The sequence below is a fragment of the Ambystoma mexicanum genome, chromosome 11 (genome assembly GCF_040938575.1).
Source record: "Ambystoma mexicanum isolate Mex_15411 chromosome 11, UKY_AmexF1_1, whole genome shotgun sequence".
Lineage (NCBI taxonomy): Eukaryota > Metazoa > Chordata > Amphibia > Caudata > Ambystomatidae > Ambystoma > Ambystoma mexicanum.
Window position 1 is genome coordinate 783,199,683 of NC_090934.1, and position 19,361 is coordinate 783,219,043.

The 19,361-nt window shown below is 46.5% G+C and overlaps 1 protein-coding gene across 1 annotated transcript in view; it reads left to right on the forward strand.

Moving 5' to 3' along the window:
* The window catches only part of TRIM66 (tripartite motif containing 66), a 482,967-nt gene that overhangs the window by 78,006 nt on the left and 385,600 nt on the right, over positions 1 to 19,361 (forward strand). The window contains exon 2 of the mRNA XM_069623711.1: positions 6,509 to 6,656. Within this exon, the coding sequence (XP_069479812.1) occupies positions 6,509 to 6,656 (148 nt within the window). The remainder of the gene's footprint in view (positions 1 to 6,508; positions 6,657 to 19,361) is intronic.

Here is a 19,361-nt window from a genome sequence, read left to right on the forward strand (position 1 = left end):
CGGTAGGTCAGATGCATGGCATATCACAACCAGTATTCTCACGCACACTGAACCAGGTGCTCGATGCCCTCCTGAAGCACACAAGTCAACACATATACATGCCACGGACTGCCCAGGAGATCTCCAACACCAAAGTTGGCTTCCATTCACTGGCAGGCATCCCAAGTTGCATCGGGGCCATCGACTGTACCCAAGTAGAACTGGTGGTCCCACATGCCAATGAGGTAGTGTACCGTAACAGAAAGCAATACCACTCCATCAACGTCCAAATGGTATGTGACTCCAATAAGATCATCACACATTGCTGTGCCCGATATCCCGGTTCAACCCATGATGCAATGGTCCTGCGGAACTCGACAATACCACGATACATGGAGCAACATGCTGGACAACGTTCATGGCTACTTGGTGAGTAGCAGGCCAACCACATGGCAGTGTGATGTGATTGTGAGTGGGGGGGTAGATGCATACTCCAACTCGGCGTGATTGGGGGGGGAGATGCATACTCCAACTGGGCGTGATTGGGGGGGGGAGATGCATACTCCAACTGGGCGTGATTGGGGGGGGGAGATGCATACTCCAACTGGGCGTGATTGGGGGGGGAGATGCATACTCCAACTGGGCGTGATTGGGGGGGGGGGAGATGCATACTCCAACTGGGCGTGAACTGGCGTCAGGAGAAGAATGGACATACATATTTGCATCACTGTACAGTGAGGCAGCCCACAATGGACCAGACACAAAACCACATGCTAGAAGTGAGTGCCACGACAAACATATCTATCCATTACGCCAAACAGGCCATTCCAAACAACATGCACACCGCACAACACACCATTCCCCCCATTACACAAATCAGCAGCATGCATATAAAAATCACATCTGAAATGTACGCTGAACAACATCAGAAATTATCCGCGCACATGAGTGCATACAAATGGATCTCCTGTAGCCATTGTAGTGAGCCACACCCGTACCCCACCACTGAATTGCCATTGAACAGCATGGGGACATCAACTAAGGAATGGCAGTGTACTAGCAGTGTGGCACTAACGTTGCCAGGGCCAGGAAACACAAATTACTTAAACTCAGGCGGGACATGGCAATCCCTGACGTATGCATGCATGGTGCATGTCCACTTGCAAGGACCACCTCACCTTCCCACATTGCAGTTACCCTGATTGCCATGCGTGCTTGGATCAGTGGATGTCGTTGAAAATGCTATGTTTGTTTGTGTGATATGTGCAGGCTCCACTTTATGTAGACACTTACACATACCCATTGTTGCACCCATGCAGGTGATGCAGGTTATCCCCTGAAGAGGTGGCTCCTTACCCCTGTGCGGAACCCACAGAACAGGCATGAAGAGGACTACAATCATGCACACACCCGTACCCGCGTGGTGATCGAGCAGACATTCGGCCTATTGAAGGAACGCTTCCAGTGCCTCAGCGGGTCGGGCGGGGCACTCCTGTACGGGCATGAGAAGGTGGCCAAGATCACCATGGCATGTGTCATGCTGCACAATATGTGTATCAGACGGAATGTGCCAATGCCCCCTAACATTAAACTGCAACCACCGTCTGAGGATGATGATGGGGATGAGGATGGAGGAGAGGGGGCTGCAGGTCATGCAGGTGGCGATGCCCATGAGGGACGTGCTGTGCGGCAGCACCTGATAGACCATTGTTTCTGATGCACATGGATTAGGAGGGTGCAATTGATGTGGAGCTCAGGGCACGGGGTGTATGGAGGATATTAACACAGTGCACCCTTCAACAATAAAGCACACATACACAATAATCAATGTCCAGTCATGTGATTATCCATGCCATTACGTGTGTATTGAGCATTATGTCATTCAAACGTGCATGTACCCTCCACCCCAAACACCCTCACCCCCCTGCTCCCACAACTCCACCAAACACCCTCACCCCCCTGCCCCCACAACTCCACCAAACACCCTCCCCCTCTGCCCCCACAACACCACCAAACACCCTCACCCCCCTCCCCCCACAACTCCTCCAAACATGGTGTGCACATCAGTGCTGCATTAGTCTCCAAGTGTCAACAGTGACAGGCTGGCCCTACTTCCCTTCTCCACCACCACCATTGGGGGGTTGTGAGTCTGACCGCCGCAAGGACCGGCTGGACCTGCGCAGGATGGTTGTTTGGTCAGAGCTAGTAGACGAGGGGGTGGCTGGTTGATATGCTCCCTGTGTGTGACGCATGCTCTCCATCGCCTCAGCAATGCGCGTTAGGACCTGCCTCACAGCGGCCATCTCGTCACATAGGCGCGTCGTGTTGCTGTCCAAGGCAGCTTTCATGTCCCTTGATAACCCCCGGATCTCCTCCCTGGTCGTGGCAGCCTCGCTCACTTGCCGGGCAACCAGGGCATTGAGCTCCTCCTGGCGCTGTCGTATCAGGCTCATGCTGTCGTCTGGGGCCCTGCCCCTGTTACTCCTCGGCGCAGCTTGCTACATGTGGCCGACATCAGGTGAGCTTGCCACGGGACTGAATGACCCATCCATTGAATCTCCGGCATGCACCTCATGGATGCTGCCATTGGATGTGTTGCATGGGCTGTGGTGTGGGGACAGCTGGGTGCTGGGTGTACGCTGCCCTTCCGGTGTCAGACATGGGTCGTCCACATCACTAATGGGTGCCGTGGCTGCCTTCCCCGACGGAGCTATTGGCTGCGGACGGCGTGCCTTCTGGCACTGGCTCCTGAATGGTGGGGGTGGGTGGTGTGTGTGCTACCACAGTGTCGGGTGGCATTTCGACCCTTGGTGTGGTCGGTGCGTGTGTGGTTTGTGAACCCTGGGCCACTCCAGATTTCCCAGTGCCCCTCGATGTACTGGGCCTGGTGCCTGCATCCTTTCCCTTGGCCTGCTTTTTGGGTGGTGGGGCCTGCGTTGCAGAGTCCAGCTCCTCACTGTCAGAATGTGACCCTGTGGGGGAGCAAGACAGGGATAGCATCAGTGATGGGTCAACGTGCATCATACATATGTTGTTGTTGCTGCAGTCCTTTGGATTTGGACATCTAGTTTGGACATGCCGGTTGTTGGCCAGATGGGTGGGTCATCCGGACATGAGTCAGGGTGACACGTGTGTGAGGTGCTGCATGCATGTGGTTGTGTGGGAATATGCACGGCATATATGCAGGGTTGTGTACATGTGTGTGTGATGACCCCATCCATTAGCTAATTCCCATTTCACATTTGGGGGAGGACCTCATGCTTTGCATTGCAGTGTTTTGCGTGGACACTCACCTCCGTCTGACGTTGTTGCCACACCGCACTCCATTCGGCCCACTCCCTCGATGGATTCGATGCCAATGGTGCTGGCACATGTCTCCTCCCACTCCTGCATCTTCATCGGGGATCCTCCTCCGCCTCCTGTGCCCATGGCCAGATTCCTGTTGGCCGATAATATGCTGCGTACACGGAGGCGCAGATCATCCCACCGCTTGCGCACGTCCTTTACGGTGCGGGGGGTGGAGCACACCGCACTGACTTTCTGCGCCACCTCAGCCCAGATCTCCTTTTTTCTCAGGAGTGCAGGGCGCCGCATGTCGCTAGCAAACACTACGTCTGCATTTACAGCCAGGGTGTCTGCCAGCATTTTCAATTCGTCGTTTGAAAAGCGTTCTTTGCGCTGGCGCGCATCAGCTTTCTTTAGGGCCTTGGGCATTGTTTGTTATTGTGGGAAGTGGTATTGCCAGTTGTGGTGTTGCTGCAGGTCCTGAGTGCAGGGGATGGCAATGGATTGTGTTTTTAAAGATGGCCGCCGGGCTCTTTCCCGTTCCTGTGCGATGACGCTATTTCCGGTTCCGGTGTTTTACGGTGACCGCTAATAGCAGTGACCGCTAATAGCGGTGACCGCTAATAGCATGCAGCATGAGGGCGGAGGTGCTATCAGCACTTTGGTCGGAGCCGGAAAGGTGCTTTTGCGCCAGGGCGGTAGGGTCATTTACCGGCATGGCCCTATGCACGTGTCCGCTTACTCGTAATGGAACACTATTAGTGGTCTCCTGCGAGGGCGGACACGCTAATAGTGCCATGCCGGTAATTCGCATTTGTTACCGCCTACCGTGTAATGAGGCCCATTGTATCCCTTGTACAACAGAACAAGTATCTACGAGTTGGCAGATGTCAGTCTGCAAACTCCACTCATTATCACAGGCTCCATGCTAAGGGTTATGGAAGGCAAGAACATTTGGTTCAGAAAATGGGCTGCTTACATTTGAGGACTAAAGGCACCCTTTCCATCTTCTTTAGTATGTTGGCTGGTCGGCTGAAAGATGCCACAAACCTCACTCTGACAAGCTCAGATGCTGTTCTCAGTGGCCTTCTGGGACTGTATCCTTTTGGGGGAAGCATAAGGCGTTTGTGCGTTCAGGACAGGGACCGGAATCGTCCCTTGCTTCTCCCAGAGGTCTAACCTCTGTCCCCCAAAATCCACAACCTCTTCTCACACAAGGCACATTGCTGCAGGCAAAACTGAAGGTGCCCCTTCCTCTGAAAGGCCACAACTCACCAGGTGTGGAGTTCGCACCAGGACTCCTGCAGGGGGTTCTTAATGATGAAATGAAGAGCAGAAAAGATAAGAGGTAGAGTGTGGATTTCACAAAGTGCCCCACAAAAATAGGAACACCATCCCTTGCCTGATGTGGGAGCGGTGGCTGTGGTAAAGAGAAGCATGCTGGCAGTGACAGAAAGGACGTTTGGGTTGGGGGAATCGGGTGGACAGTCCATAATGGGGTATAGCACATTATATCGCACATTGCACACAAACACAAGCACACGCATACAAGTTGGCTCATGAATGCCCAACATGTGAGTGGGTAAATACACCAACGCTATAAAACAACATTCATAGGGCCTCATTACACGGAAGGCGGTGAGCCATGGCGCTATTAGCGCCATGGCTCATGCCGGTAAAATACCGGCACCGCCTTGGCGGAAAGGGGATTTACCGCCCCATTCCAAGGTTGGTGGGGCGGTAAATCCCCCTTCCGCCATTGCCCTTCCCCATTCCCATTTCTGCCCCATAGGGCTCTATGGGAATGGGGAAGGCGCTAATTACGGCACCGCAATTTTGCGGTGCCGTAATTAGCTCCGAGGTCCCTTAGCGGGTTGGTTTTTAACGCCTGCAAGCAGGCGTTAAAGCACCAACCCGCTAAGGGACCTCGTAGTAAGGCGGTACTGGTTAACGGTCACCGTTACCATTAACGGTGGCCGTTAATCATTACCGCCTTCCGTGTAATGAGGCCCATAGTCAACCAAAAGGAAGTATAGGTAATATTTTCCTGTCTAAACAGGCCTGTTTATAATTTGCTTACTACCCTGACCGTGAACTGTTAGGCCGAGGAATGGTTACACAGTGCAGTTGTGGTGCAGCATTGGCTTGCAACCCTGCTCCAATTAGAGGCTCAGCTCTTTTGTGACCTTAAACCCACATCAGGAAGCGTAGATATGAAGCCACTTCCTGCTTTGATCCACAACATTTCAAGAGCTCTACTGTATTTTTCTACTTCAAAACCCTTGTGTTATGTTATAGATTGAGACTTTGCAAATTAAACTAAGCATAGGAACAAGAAACATAATGCCTAATTAATAACCATTGTATTCGTGAACTCTATTCCAACGGGTAAAATGGGCACATTAAATAATAATGCAAGTCAGAATAATTATTTAACAATACATATATAAGGTTTTAACCAATTATGTTTTATTAAAAAAGATGTTCAATTAAACAGTAGTCACACTGTAAATATTTCACAGTAAATAATTACATGTACAGAATGTGACTCAGTGTTTATTTGCATAACTATGCCTTTTGAATCACGGATGTTGCTATAGTTATTTTCCATGTTGTTTCATTTGAAATAGATGGTGCAGACTCCTCGTCGTTTACTCACATTATATACCAATGAAAACTAGAATAAGCTATTAGCATAATTCGTCTTATGCCTTCGGTCATATCACATTAAGCTGTGCAGTTGACCCATTTCTCAAAGACCAGTCCAAGTTCGATATTCTGTTGATCCAATTGCACAAACATGATTTTAGTTCCACTTCTCAATATGTTTAGAGCACCTTAGAAAACTGGGACTATATCAGATCTATGTTCAGTCCATGGTATCCCCTTTAATGTTTTCTTCGCAAGCCTACATAGTAGAGGCGCCAAGTCTATTCAGGTCAAGGTTGCTGGGATTCAAACTGAATTGGGACCCTACCCTGGAGGCAATCGGCCCACATATTGGTTTGGAATACAATAACCGGTTTGGTATGCTCTGTAAATCTAATGCGACTGAATCTTTGTACCATATGATTTTAAAATGCTCCCAAATTTCAACAATTTACTCTCGCTGCAAATTGATGCTATCAAACAGAGTAAACAACAGGCTGCTGTCTTTCTAGAACATATAAGCAACAAGAGAGTTAACTGTGTTTCCCTATTAATTCTACTTGTGAATAGTTTCCCTTTCGTTTTTTTGTTTCAGAGCTGCTTTGAATGCAAAGAAAGGAAACCAGCCTACAGTCTGTGTACCAACTGTAATAGGTGGTTGTGCTGTTCCTGTACTGAAGAGCATAGGCATGGAAAGGAGACTGGCAACCACTTCCTGTCTGTCCACCAGATGGGCTCTGCAGGTATCAAACATGCTTAACTGTCATCTACTTAATCCTAATTGGTTCCATTAACAGCACCACACACAAGCATGTGCATCTCCAAAAGTATTTTGTACATTTTCTGCTGAAAAGCAGTACTGAAATCCAGTAAACGGTTGCTACTCTGAAGCACAATGCATCTATAGTGATTTAAAATTATTACAATTCATTTACTTTATGAGTACACATAGTTTTATTTCCCATTTTACAAATCTTAACATATGTTCCTTGTTATCTAACAAACAAGTTTTACAACATGTATTTGTATTTTTAATTGTATGTATATTTCTGTTATTTTGCACAGTCGCTTTTGCCCAGGCAAAAAGGCAATAAGTGCCATGTCACACAAGCACGCTACATCCTCCAAAATAAACAAAATCTGTTCCGATGTTGGAATAGTGGCCTTGAGTGTATTTACTATTTGAACCTGCTCTCTCATTGCCCTTGGTTTGCTAGAGACCAAACATGCCAAAAGAGACAATTGACAGGCATAAATTAATATGCAAATGCCGACTCTCTCTCTCTCCTAGCCATTCCCTTACCGTGGCTACTATCTATCGGCCACCTGGTCAAATTTCCTCCTTCCTCTCTGAGTGGGCTGACCTCTCCTCCTCACTCCTGTCCTCAACCACTCAACTCCTCTTTCTTGGTGACTTCAACATCCACCTTGATGCCTCCTGTCCCCCCACTGGACTCTTTCGTGACCTCTGCGACTCTCTCTCACTCTCTATTCTCCCGTCTGGGCCTACTCACTCTACAGGGCACACTCTTGATGCTCTGATCTCTTCTGACCTTCCCCTCTCTGTCCCTCTCTCCATTCCTCTCTCCTGGAGTGATCACTTTCTCCTAACCTCCCACCTCACCCTCCCTACCCCACAGGCAAAGCCACCCTCATCATTGCCACCCACCTTCTCGGTCATCCGACCCATGAAGCGCGAGTCAGTTGAGGCTTTCGCTGCCACCTTCTGGCCCCCCCTTCCCCTTTCGGCTGACTCCCACCCTGACACAGCCCTCTCCATGCTCCACTCTGCTATATCTGATACTCTTGATATCCTTGCCCCTGTCATGAGAATCCGCCTGAAGCCCAAAGCCAAATGTAACTCCTGGTATGACTCGGATCTCGTCACCCTAAAACGCAAGTGCAGGGTGGCTGAGAGGAAATGGCGTGCTTCATGTTCATCCTCTGATAAACTGGCCTGCCGCCTGCTCCAAAGGCAATACCGTCTCTCCGTTCTCACCAAAAAGAGAGCCCTTATCCAAGCCCGCATCTCTGCGGTATCCAACAACTCGGCTGAACTCTTTAAAATCTGCAAGGAGCTTGCCAACCCTGCTGCAGTCTCTACCTCTCCTGTCCCCTCCCAGGCCCTCTGCACTGCACTGGCCTCTCACTTCATCTCAAAAACTCAGGACATCCTGTCCTCACTCTCCTCCTATCACCTCCCTCCCTCTCTTCCCGGCTCTTCCTCTGGCCCTTCTGCAGCCACCCCTCCTCCCTCCTTCTCCGCCTTTCCACTTTTTTCTGCTGACGAGGTTTCCAGACAAGTCCGATCTATGAAAGTCTCATCTAAACAGGTTCACCCCTGTTCCTCCAAAACTATCAAGGACCACATCGACTCCCTGGCTCCTGCCCTGGCTGACTTCTGCAACCACTCCTTCACCTCTGGAGTCTTCCCATCCCCCCTCAAGCACTCCCTTGTGCACCCTCTTCTCAAGAAACCCTCTTCCGACCCCTCCTGCCCGGCTAACTATCGCCCAATCTCCATCACTCCCTTCCTGGGCAAGCTCCTGGAGAAACTGGCAATCTCCCAGCTTAACCTCCATGCTGAAACTGTTGGTAGTCTCCATGACCATCAATCTGGCTTCAGAGCGGCCAGAAGCACGGAAACTGCTCTTCTGAACATCCGTGAGGACCTGCTCTTGAACTTCGACTCCAACACTCCGTGTGTTCTCATTCTGCTCAATCTCTCTTCTGCCTTTGACACTGTCAACCATGCCATCCTGCTCAACCGTCTCTGTGATAACCTGGGTATCACTGGTCAGGCTCTGGCATGGCTGACCTCTTTCCTTTCCAATCGACCCTCCCAGGTCCAACTTGGGTCCTTCCTCTCTGACATCTTTTTCTCCACCTGTGGTGTTCCCCAGGGATCTAATCTTTCTCCCTGGCTGTTCAACCAGTATCTGGCACTCCTTGCCCACCGCATCGCCGCTCTCTGCCCCTACTTTCAGTGCTATGCGAACGACACCCAACTCATTTTCAGGCTACCCTCGGCCTCCTCCTCTCCTTCCCTCATCTCTGACTGTCTGTCTGCCATCCAGGAATGGTGTGCCGCCAATGACCTCTGCCTTAATGCTAGTAAGACTGAGATTCTACTCATCGGCACACCCACTCCCTCCTTCCCTGTAGCTCTCTTGCCAGCCTCGCTTGGCCCTCCTCCTGCTCCTACCTGCAAGGCAAAAAACCTCGGGGTCATCTTCGACTCCACACTCTCCTTCTCTCCTCATATATCTGATGCCTCTAAGAAGTCACACTACCAGCTGCACCTCCTCAGAGGTATTCTTCCCTTCCTCTCCTTCCCCCAGAAGCTCACTGTCTCCCGAGCCCTGGTTCTCTCGAAGCTGGACTACTGTAACAGCCTCTATCTTAATCTGCCTGCCTCCACTCTCCGCCCCCTGCAACTCATCCAGAACAGAACTGCGAGACTTGTCCTTGGCCTCAAGCCCAGGGACCGTATCTCTCCAGGACTGAAATCTCTACACTGGCTCCCAGTGGCTGCGAGGATAAAGTTCAAAACCCTCTGCATTGTCCACAAGGCCTTCTGGGGCCTGGGGCCTAAATACCTTCAACTCTCTCTTCCTAAATATCTTCCCTCCCGAGCCCTTCGCTCATCCATCTCCAACTCCCTCAGGGTCAGCCGCTTCTCGAAGCAACGAGCTGGGGGTAGATCTCTCGCCGTGGCAGGGGCCTCCCTCTGGAACAGCCTTCCTGCCTCCCTGAAACTTGAGGAGAACCATCTCCGGTTCAGGAAGCACCTCAAAACCTTCCTCTTTGCTTCTGCTTTCTCGCTCCCTCTCCCCTGCTAAATTCTCGACTGAATCTGCACCTAATCTGCAACTGGGCCACTCTCACCGACCTCGGTCCTGGGCCCAGCCAATCTCCTCTTGCACTGCCTCCCTGACAACCCCTGCGCTGAGGGACTGTTTCTGTATCCCTACAGCCCCCCCCCCTTTCCCAGCACTTGTCTGCACTTACCTTGCACTTGCCACCAGCTGGCCCTATTTATTTACTTTATTCTACTTACTTGTACTGCACTTCCCCCCTCCTCTTCCCCTTGCACTTTTCCCTTCCCCCTCCCCCTGCACTTGCGCGGTCTGAATGACACCTGGCCTAGTAGGATCGTTGTCTGTCTTCCCCTTGTTCCCCCCTCCCTGCCTCGTCACGCCTTGAAACACTTGTGTATAGGCGCGTTACAAATGCCATATCATATCATATCATAACAATGCCTAAGTACAAAAAGCCATAAGCCATTTTCCAGCTAGGTTAGTGGAATCTGGTCCAACTGTAGGGCATTGGCCAGGGTTTCATGAGGCTAATCAGAGAAGACAATTCACAAACACTATTTCCTCGTAGAGGTTAATATCAGTTGTATTAATTTACTAAGCCAATGACAAGTGTGACTTAAGAGCTTGTGTTTTGAGGTGTGTATTGCTACCTCTTTATAAAGTTCTAATACTTCAGTAGCTTTTTGGTAGATGTTTTATATCCCAATAACTGACACCAGCAAGCACTATTTGGAATTCCAGTTGGCCAATGCTTTCTACTGGATCTGGTCATTTGCATAATGGAGTTCGCATATCTATTGAACTGCTATGTTGACATTTTCCAGGGTATCCCAGTTACCTCTGGGGATTAGTTATTGTGTTTAAATTGTCTCTTATTGGTTAATTGCATGTATATGGTCTACTGTTCAAAATCGGACATCCAGCAACTGGATCCAGTATAAACAATGTATGCCTGCTCAACTAGAAATCCCAGGAGGTTGGAGAACTACACATTCAACAGAAATGCAAATCACTGGATGAATCCGTTGCTTCCAGATTTAACTTTGCCTTAACGAAGCAAATGCAAGTCAGAAAAGCGGTACCCTCATCTGACCCTCAACTAAGTGCATTGTATTTTATTTATGTATTGGTTATTTACTATGCGCCTATACACAAGTGTTTCCCAGAGGAGTTAATGTATACTAAAGAAAACGTAGCAAACTATTCAAAGATATCCTTGCAAAATGCTCAAAGTCTAGAAATGGGCCGCAAAGCTGCAATCAGTTCAATGGAGAAAACACATCTATTAGTTTGAGGTTACTGCAATATTCGTCATGAATATATAATAATAACAGGATGAAAAGAGTGGCTTCAACACTTTGTCACAGAGTCTTCCAGATCTTGGTCACTGGCCAGAATGCAGACCTAAAGATTTCTGGACTGATAATCATGTTCATTAGATAGCTTTTAAGTGGACTGTGTGAAGGGTATTATGCTACTTCGTCCTGGTCTGGCTCTGGTCTAATGTTAAGGTGTATGTGAGTACACTCCTTATCTCCATGCAAACAAGGGAAAGGACAGATGACACTCCAATCATAAGCTCCAATCAGGTGCTTTTCTGCAGATTCAATGGACAACGGATTGACCCAAATAGATGCCACTGGATAGGGCAACTGATGCACCAAGGGACAATTGCTGACGCATTTCCAAGGTTACCAGTGGTGCTGCTCAATTGGAGTCAAGTGCAAACTTATACTGTGTGTGGCTTCACGGCTGCACTGTAACTACTTACCAAGCCACACCCTTTAGGCAACTGTACACCGGGTGCCAAACATATATTTAACATTAGATACATTGTACTTTGATAAATGGATGGGCAAATAGGTAGACAGGCAGATAGACATATAGAGGGTTGAATAGATAGATTGAGGAAGTGATCATGGAAATGGGAGTCCTCTGGGAGACATTGGTGGTGATGGCTGTCCATCCCACGATCCCTTTTGGCCATGGGGATGTGCTTTTATGGCGTTTCTATAAGATGTGTGAGATATGGTAAGGAGGGGGAACACAAGAGCTTGTGGTAAGGAAGAAGGTCCAGCAGTGGTGTGTGCTGGCCCTCCTCCTGTACAACCTCTATATCAAAAAAGAAGATTTGCAATCAAAAGTTCTTTTAGTGGCCGAATTTTGGGAAATCATATGGCCTTTGTGCTGTCAATATGTGAATTATCATGATTTGTCATCTTAATTCAAGTTGGTTTTTATTACCATATGATCATTTGTTTTACTTTTTGCATTGTATTCAGATATATTCTGTAGAAGGTTATCTTTGTGAAAATGCACGATTTTCGAATAACGAATGATGATGGTGACCTCTATGTCAATGACCTTGCTTCTGCACTGGCGGCCTCTGCTTCAGATGCCCCTCAGGCTGGTGCCAGGTGGGTAGCAGTGATGAGCAATGTGTACGATGTTGTCCTCCTGGTGCGGACACTGAGGGCTCAAAAGAGCCTGCTTAATGTGCATTGTTGGATATTTTGTGTAAATTTGGGGTTTGCCTGTATTTTCCTACCGCCAAAAGATGAACGGTACCTTGGTAATACCTATCCTCGTGTTTAGATTGGGTTTGGCCCCACATCATTCTAGTGACCATACCTTGTTACACTATATTGGAGAATTTAGTAATATGTACTATTGGTGGTATTTTGTGGTAGTAAATTACTTAGTGGTGAGCATCATTTTCCTTCCCTACATTATAACCCCATCATACACAAAAGCTTCCTTTCTATTAGAATACCTCCTGGTGATCTATAGAGGGCCTTGGACCTACACACAAGGGGACCAACAATTTTATGTATAGTGCCACCTACAGCCTGTGGCCGGTATCACTGATTTATTTACACCAATGATCTATGCGCCCGTAGGCATCATTACTGGTTCATAGACCCCCACTAATCTATGGGTTATATTAGAATCCCCCAAACATCATGCAAGGGGATCACACACATACACCTATTTATAACCGCTTATTCTGTTTGTTATTCTATCTGCATGGGCAAATTGGCAAATGTATTACCAAAGAACACAAATCTTCCCCATGTCCGCATATGCAATTCCCAAAGCAATAAAAACTCGGAACCATTTGTTTTTATATTATATTATTTTTCAGACAATTACAATTTCATGATACAAATCTTACCATGTACATTTCAGCATTACCTGTAATAAAATGAGAAGAGAAAAAAAAACCAACAGATACAGTGCAAATAAACCCTTTTTAAAAATAGGCATCACTTTTTATGATTCTAAACATGGCGAATGAAAATGCAGGGGATTTTCTTTTGCTTAGCTACTATGACTGCCTGTTATTTTTAGTTCAGACATTCGTCAAACAACAGCACATGATAACCTTACTTCGACTTTGGATGCTTACCAAAGGTTTGTAGTTCTCTCCCCCAGACGACCTTCTTTCACTCGCCTCAGAAGAACAGGCCCAGTCAGCATGAATTGCCTCCGTAATCTTGGATGTTTGAAGTGCGCAGCGAAACATAGGGTTCTCAAGCAAGCGCTAAGTGAGACCAGGCACGTCTGTCTCAGAGCCCAGTCATCCCGAACTAACTTCTCACTCTGACCTTGTTCCCCCAGCAGAGCTCTGCACCGTCCCATTTTGCCTATGTAATAAATCTGCAGATACATTGCTCCAATCAAGTTGAAAGGCAGCATCACCCTTCACCTCTGTACAATGGACCCTTTACCCAGGGAGCAACTGTATCTAATATCATTTCCTGGTGTGCAGGCTCTCTGCTTGCTGCAAACACAGAAAGAGAAGGAAGAAAAAAACAACTCCAGTGCACGTTTGAAAAACGAATTTCAGAATATGCATTTTCACCTCATTTTGCACACAGAGATTACATTATAATGTTAATGAGTTAGCACTAGTGATTAGTAATTGTTAATTAAATCAGTCAGTGATATAAATAATGTAGTCTCCTATGCATGAGGTATTCCAAAGAAAAAAACATTTTTGGTGCACTTTTAAACTTTGCAGATTCACATTGAGCTTTTTGCTGTATTATAAATCCTGTACCTTGCATGTCTCCAGCCACATACTCACATGTTATACTGGCAACATAGGACTGGCTATATGTGTGTGCCACATTATTGCTGGCAACAAAATGCCATCACATTCAGTGAGGTGCTACACACTCCAAGGTACTGTAAAGCGCAATATATTACTACAGCATCAAGGGGCTTGAAGGTAAATCCCAGGAAAGGTGATACAATATGTGTTGCTCTTCCCTGTAAGAGTTGCCCCCATGTTGACTGATGTGGAACATGTACACTGCTGTACACAATATGATTGTTTGGGATAAGACTTTTACTTAACCTTGGTTTGCAAGACCACATAGCAAAGTAGAAGAATGGAACAAATGGCCAGGAACATTTTAGGTTTGCTTAGATTTTTAATATGTGGTGTTTGCCTGATATTTCACATTTGGTGCTGAAATGTGAGGAGAGGAGGAACAGGGATCTTTACAGAAGGACCAAAGCTCGTTTCTACGACAACGTCTATAAGTCCCTCCTTCCACATTAGTTTACTTGGTCCATTATGAGCTGGGTTTGCAATGCTTAATACATCAGCTGTTGACTGAAGCACTGAGATTATGCTAATCAGTTTGGATAAGTCTCGTAATTAAAAACATCATTAGGCTAAAATACGTAAATATTTAAACTCGGTAGGATGGGGTTATTTATTTCACACCCTGAAAATGTGTTCAATCCACCAAGAAATGAGTTGAGAGCCCTACTCGATATTTATCTGAGGGACCAACGGGAAGAGGAACTCCTCTTTAAACATCTAGTCTGAGGGTATCTCCATTTGGACTCCGGCATAGGGCTTGCCTCTTTTTTCCTGTGGGTTATACAATAAGAGACACTGAATGCTAATAACATGAGCAAGGGTTAATGTTTGAACCTTGAGTGCAGCGGACGCTATATGGGGTCCCTTGCAGAATCATGCCCCAGATACCACCTACTCAAGAGGGCCATCTGAGACATTTCTACACTTCCTTTTGTTGTGTTCATCTTACAGAAAGTTTTAAAAGCTGCCTAAAGGGACAGGTTCAGGGGTTGAAGACCAAGTCTCATGTGCTACTTTCTGTATTTGTATCTGTATATTTTTGTATAATTTCTGTATTTCTCTGTGTTACTCATGTGTCACTTTCTTTTTATTAAGTGCTGACTGCTTTTGCATTGGAGTCTTTCTTAACAAAAACATGGGAGGGGAGGAAGTGGCTCCTGGGATCATTGCAGCTTTCCGGCGGGGGTAATGGCATATTCTATGGGGGTTAGCCATCGTCTGCGGCAAGGGCCATTGTCTTGCAACATTAGGATTTATTACACATGTTATGCAAGTGATAACCCTTGAAAGATTCTTTGTCAACGGATGGCTGTGGACAAGTTGCACCTTGCACTTTATTATTGTTTGTTTGTTTGTTTATTGATTTGTATGGCACGCCAAACCCGAAGGTAACCGGGTGCAACAGAGAGCAGAAAAACATGGATACTTAAAAACTTAGTTACAAAGTGAAGCACAGGATACACATGAAGCATTACAGTTAGATGTCTCGGCAGATCAGTTGAAGAATATACATATATACAGTCCGATTAGGTAAGATCTATAGGTATTATTTGTAACAAGGTTAATCTTGGGAATCATTGGAATGTAGCCATGTGAGAATATTCCATCTGAAGCTATAGTAGGATTGGTCTGTTCTAATGTCAAGTGGGAGAGGATTCCAGTACTGGGCTGCCTTGACCGGGAAACAGCTGCCGCCTGTTTTCTTTAGTCTGAATTTGGGTATCTGTAGGCAGTTGGCAGTTCTGGTAGGGCAGGTCGATGTTCTTCTCACTATTCTTGCTGCAAGGTAGGGGGGCTGCGTTGTTGAGAAATTTAAAGGTAAGTGAGGCTGTTTTAAGTGAAATAATGTCACTGATTTTTAGCCACTTATGTTCTCTTCTTATCTTAGAGATGTGTTCTCTAGTGGGTAAGTTAAGGGCAGTTCTAAGGGCGTTATTTTGCAATGTTTGAATTTTGTCAATGATGTATTTGTTGGCTCCTAAGTACAAGGCATTGCAATAGTCGAGTTTAGAAAGTATTAGGGCGTTGGCAAGGATGATGCACCTGGCTTGGGTGAGGAAGGCTCGGCATGCCCTAATGAGCTTACGAGTGTAGGCAGTAGAGGATGCTAGAGAGTTCACTTGTTTCTTCAGTGTCAAGGCAGAGTCAAGGTAAAAACCTAAGGTTTTTACTACCTTGGCAACTGTAATTATGTTGCCATCGATGTTGAATGCAGAGTAGTTGGGGCTAAGTTTTGTTAGGTTGGCAGTGGATCCAAGGAGCAGGATTTCAGTTTTGTCATCATTCAGGCAGAGGCCGTGCGTGGCCATCCATGTCTGAATGATGAGATATATTTTGTTTACCAAGGCCGTATCAGAATCAAAATTGCCCGAAAGGGAAATGAGTATCTGAGTGTCATCTGCATAATTAGTGTAGGTGACACCCAGTCTGTCCAATTAGTCGAATAGGGGCTTGGTAAAGATGTTGTACAGAGTTGGTGAGACGCAAGAACCTTGGGGTACACCGCAAACTATTCTGATAGGGTCTGCTGATGCCAATGTAGAGAAAACTCGCATTGTGCGGTTGTCCAAAAATGATTGGATCCAGGCTATGGCCTCACTTAAGCAGTGGCCGGCCGATACTAAGTGTTCGCACAGGACTGTGTGATCCACCAGATCAAAGGCCCCCAACAGGTGAAGGAGGAGTAGCATGGCACTGTTTCCCTTGTCGTTGAGCTCATCAATCTGTACTTTGAGATCAATTAAGGCTGTCTCTGTACTGTGCTGTGGTCTAAACCCAGATTAGCGGGCACCTAGGAGCTGGTTAGATTCAAGATAGCGCTGGATTTGTAAGTATGATACTCTATCTATTATCTTGAGAAGGAAGGGTACTGTGGTAATAGGCCTGTAGTTGGTGGGGATAGGGGGTCTAGGGTCTGCTTTTTGAGGAGAAGTAAAACCCATGACTCTTTTAGGTTTCTTGGGATAGTGTTGGTAGAGAAGGATGAATTAATCAGTTTAGTTATGAAAGGGGCTAGGTCCCTTGCCGCATCCTTAATTAGTTGGGCTGGGCTGCTTTCACCCTTACAATTGGATGGTTTGAGGGATGCGATAATCCTTTCGGTTTCCTGAATGGAAATTTTGGCAAATTTAAATGGGTCTGGGCCTGGTGAGATAGTTGTCGTAGTTGTCCATAGTTGGTTTGGAGTGTTTTTATTTTGTTAGCTAGGGCCTTTTGGATGCTAGTGCACCATTGTTTGTCTTTGGCTATGGTGTCAGGTGGGGGTACATGGGATTCCAGCTCCCTTAGGATGGCAAATAGTTCCTTCGTATTGGAACTTGCATTGCAGATTCTTTAATTGAAGAGGTTTTTTTTGTGAGTAGGATTTCTTTTTTGTAGTTATTAGCGAAGTGTTTAAGTTTCAGTTTGTTTTCTTCAGATGGGGTGTGTCGCCATTGAGATTCTAATTTTCTTTTTTGCATTCTTCTTTTAGGTGAGGGGTGAACCAGGCGTTGAGGTGTGCTTGTTGTTTGCTTTTTTGTAGCTTTAGAGGAGCAATGGTATCTAAAACTTTCTGCATGGCGTTATTGTAACTTTCTACAAGGAGTTCAGGATCCAAATTATTGGGAAGAGCACTGATAGTCGGGAGTAGCAGTGACAGGAGCTTGTCTGGAGTGATATTATTTTGGGCTCTAGTGGGTAGGGGTGGTGCCATCATTTTCTCTTTGGTAATTTGTTTATTCAAGGTTAATGCAAAGTTGATAAGGTGGTGGTCTGTCCATTGTTGAGAGGTGATTTTGGTGATGGTAGTATCACAGTTCAAGGTAGCAACCCAGTCCAGGGTCCTTCCTTTGTCGTGTGTTGGGGTGAGAATTTCTTGGGTTAGGCCATGTTCAGCTAGCATAGTAGCTATAGATTGGGCTGGTTTGTCATCAGGGTAATTAAATCCTAAGTTAAATAGGATTTGTGAGGATTCTTTCGTATTATTGGCTAGGAGGCTAGATAAATCCTCCTCGAAGGTCCCAATAGGTCCAGGTGGCATGTATATTAGGTACATTGTTAAGGTGTGGCAGTTAGAGATAGGCAATTTGGCTATGAGCAGTTTGAATGATTTGAGAGGAGGTTGAGTTAGTAGTCTTAAGGCGAGGTTCGTTTTTGCTATAATGGCCAGACCGCCTCCTCTGCTGTTGGGTCTGTCCATTCTAATTAATTGATAATTTTCAGGAATGGCTAGTGAGAATGCTGGACCTGCTGCTTCGTGCAGCCAGGATTCGGTGACAGCCAAGAGGTCAAGGTTATCATAGGATAGGGTGTCAGCTATTTCAGTGGCGTGGGCCACTAAAGACCTGCCGTTGATCAAGGCTCCAGATAATATGGTAGCTTTAGGCGTATTCTGGATTTTTATTGGGATGAGTTTAGGTTGGATGGTGTTGTTGCAAGGTATGGTTGGGTTGGGACATGGCTCAGGGTACCGTAAGGTGGATTTATGCTGGGTGTTAGGGGTCTTGTTGCTATAGCATGTTGGCTCATATAGACAGGGTAATCTGGCTCGAAGTCTGCTATTCAGGGACGTCATTTGGGGGTCGCCAGAGGTCGCAACTGCGACCTCTGAGGTCTCCCTTGCGACCTCTGCGGTCACCCTTGCGACCTCTAGAAAAAAAAAGAAAAAAAAATGTATTTTTTTAAACTATTTTTTTTAAAACTTTTTTTGTGCAATGCAAGCTCATGGGCTGTGGCCAGCACCATGTGGCTCTTTAGTTTTGGAGTGGCTGGGTTTCTTGTTAAAGCCCCTTAAAAAAAGAAGAAAAAGAAGAAAAGGAGTGACACAAGTCTAACACTTTCAGCACTGACCCTAAATAAGAAAGATTAGGAATACCAAATAAAGTGTCTTTCTGGAATTCTATACAATAATTGATACTCATTAAAGGTTTATTTCAGGCACACTTCAGGGGGTGAGTCACTGAATTAGTCTGTTCTTAAACGCCTCAAATCAGCCGTTCATCCTTCTGAGGTCGATACATGAGTACCAACACAGGTTGGTTGATATTGGGTGTATATTTTTTCTATATAAAGCGCTTAAGCGTAAGTGCTATATAACAACACATCATCATTTGGTCATGGTGCTTGCATTCACAGTAATTTGGTAATATGGGCCTATACACACTGATCTTAACGATACATATGGCGATCCATTCTTGTATGAAATGTACATCACATTATAGTGATATCGTAACCATATTTTTTGTAGTGTACAATGCTATGCGATAGCACTTCCTGTTTTATCAACGGGTGAAAGATTGCGTTCCATCGCATCCCGCGATATCACTTCGGGGTGGGATCAAATGACATCACTTCCTGTGATGTCACCAGGGAGTCAAGGGTCGTGTGATGTCACTTCCGCTACCTCTGTCATTTTGGTGAAATGACGTCCCTGCTGCTATTTCTGTCCAGAATAGGACACAGCGCGTATTTAGAGAAGGACATGATTAAGGCAATAAGTGGTATGGTAAGGCACAACAGAAAGGCCACCT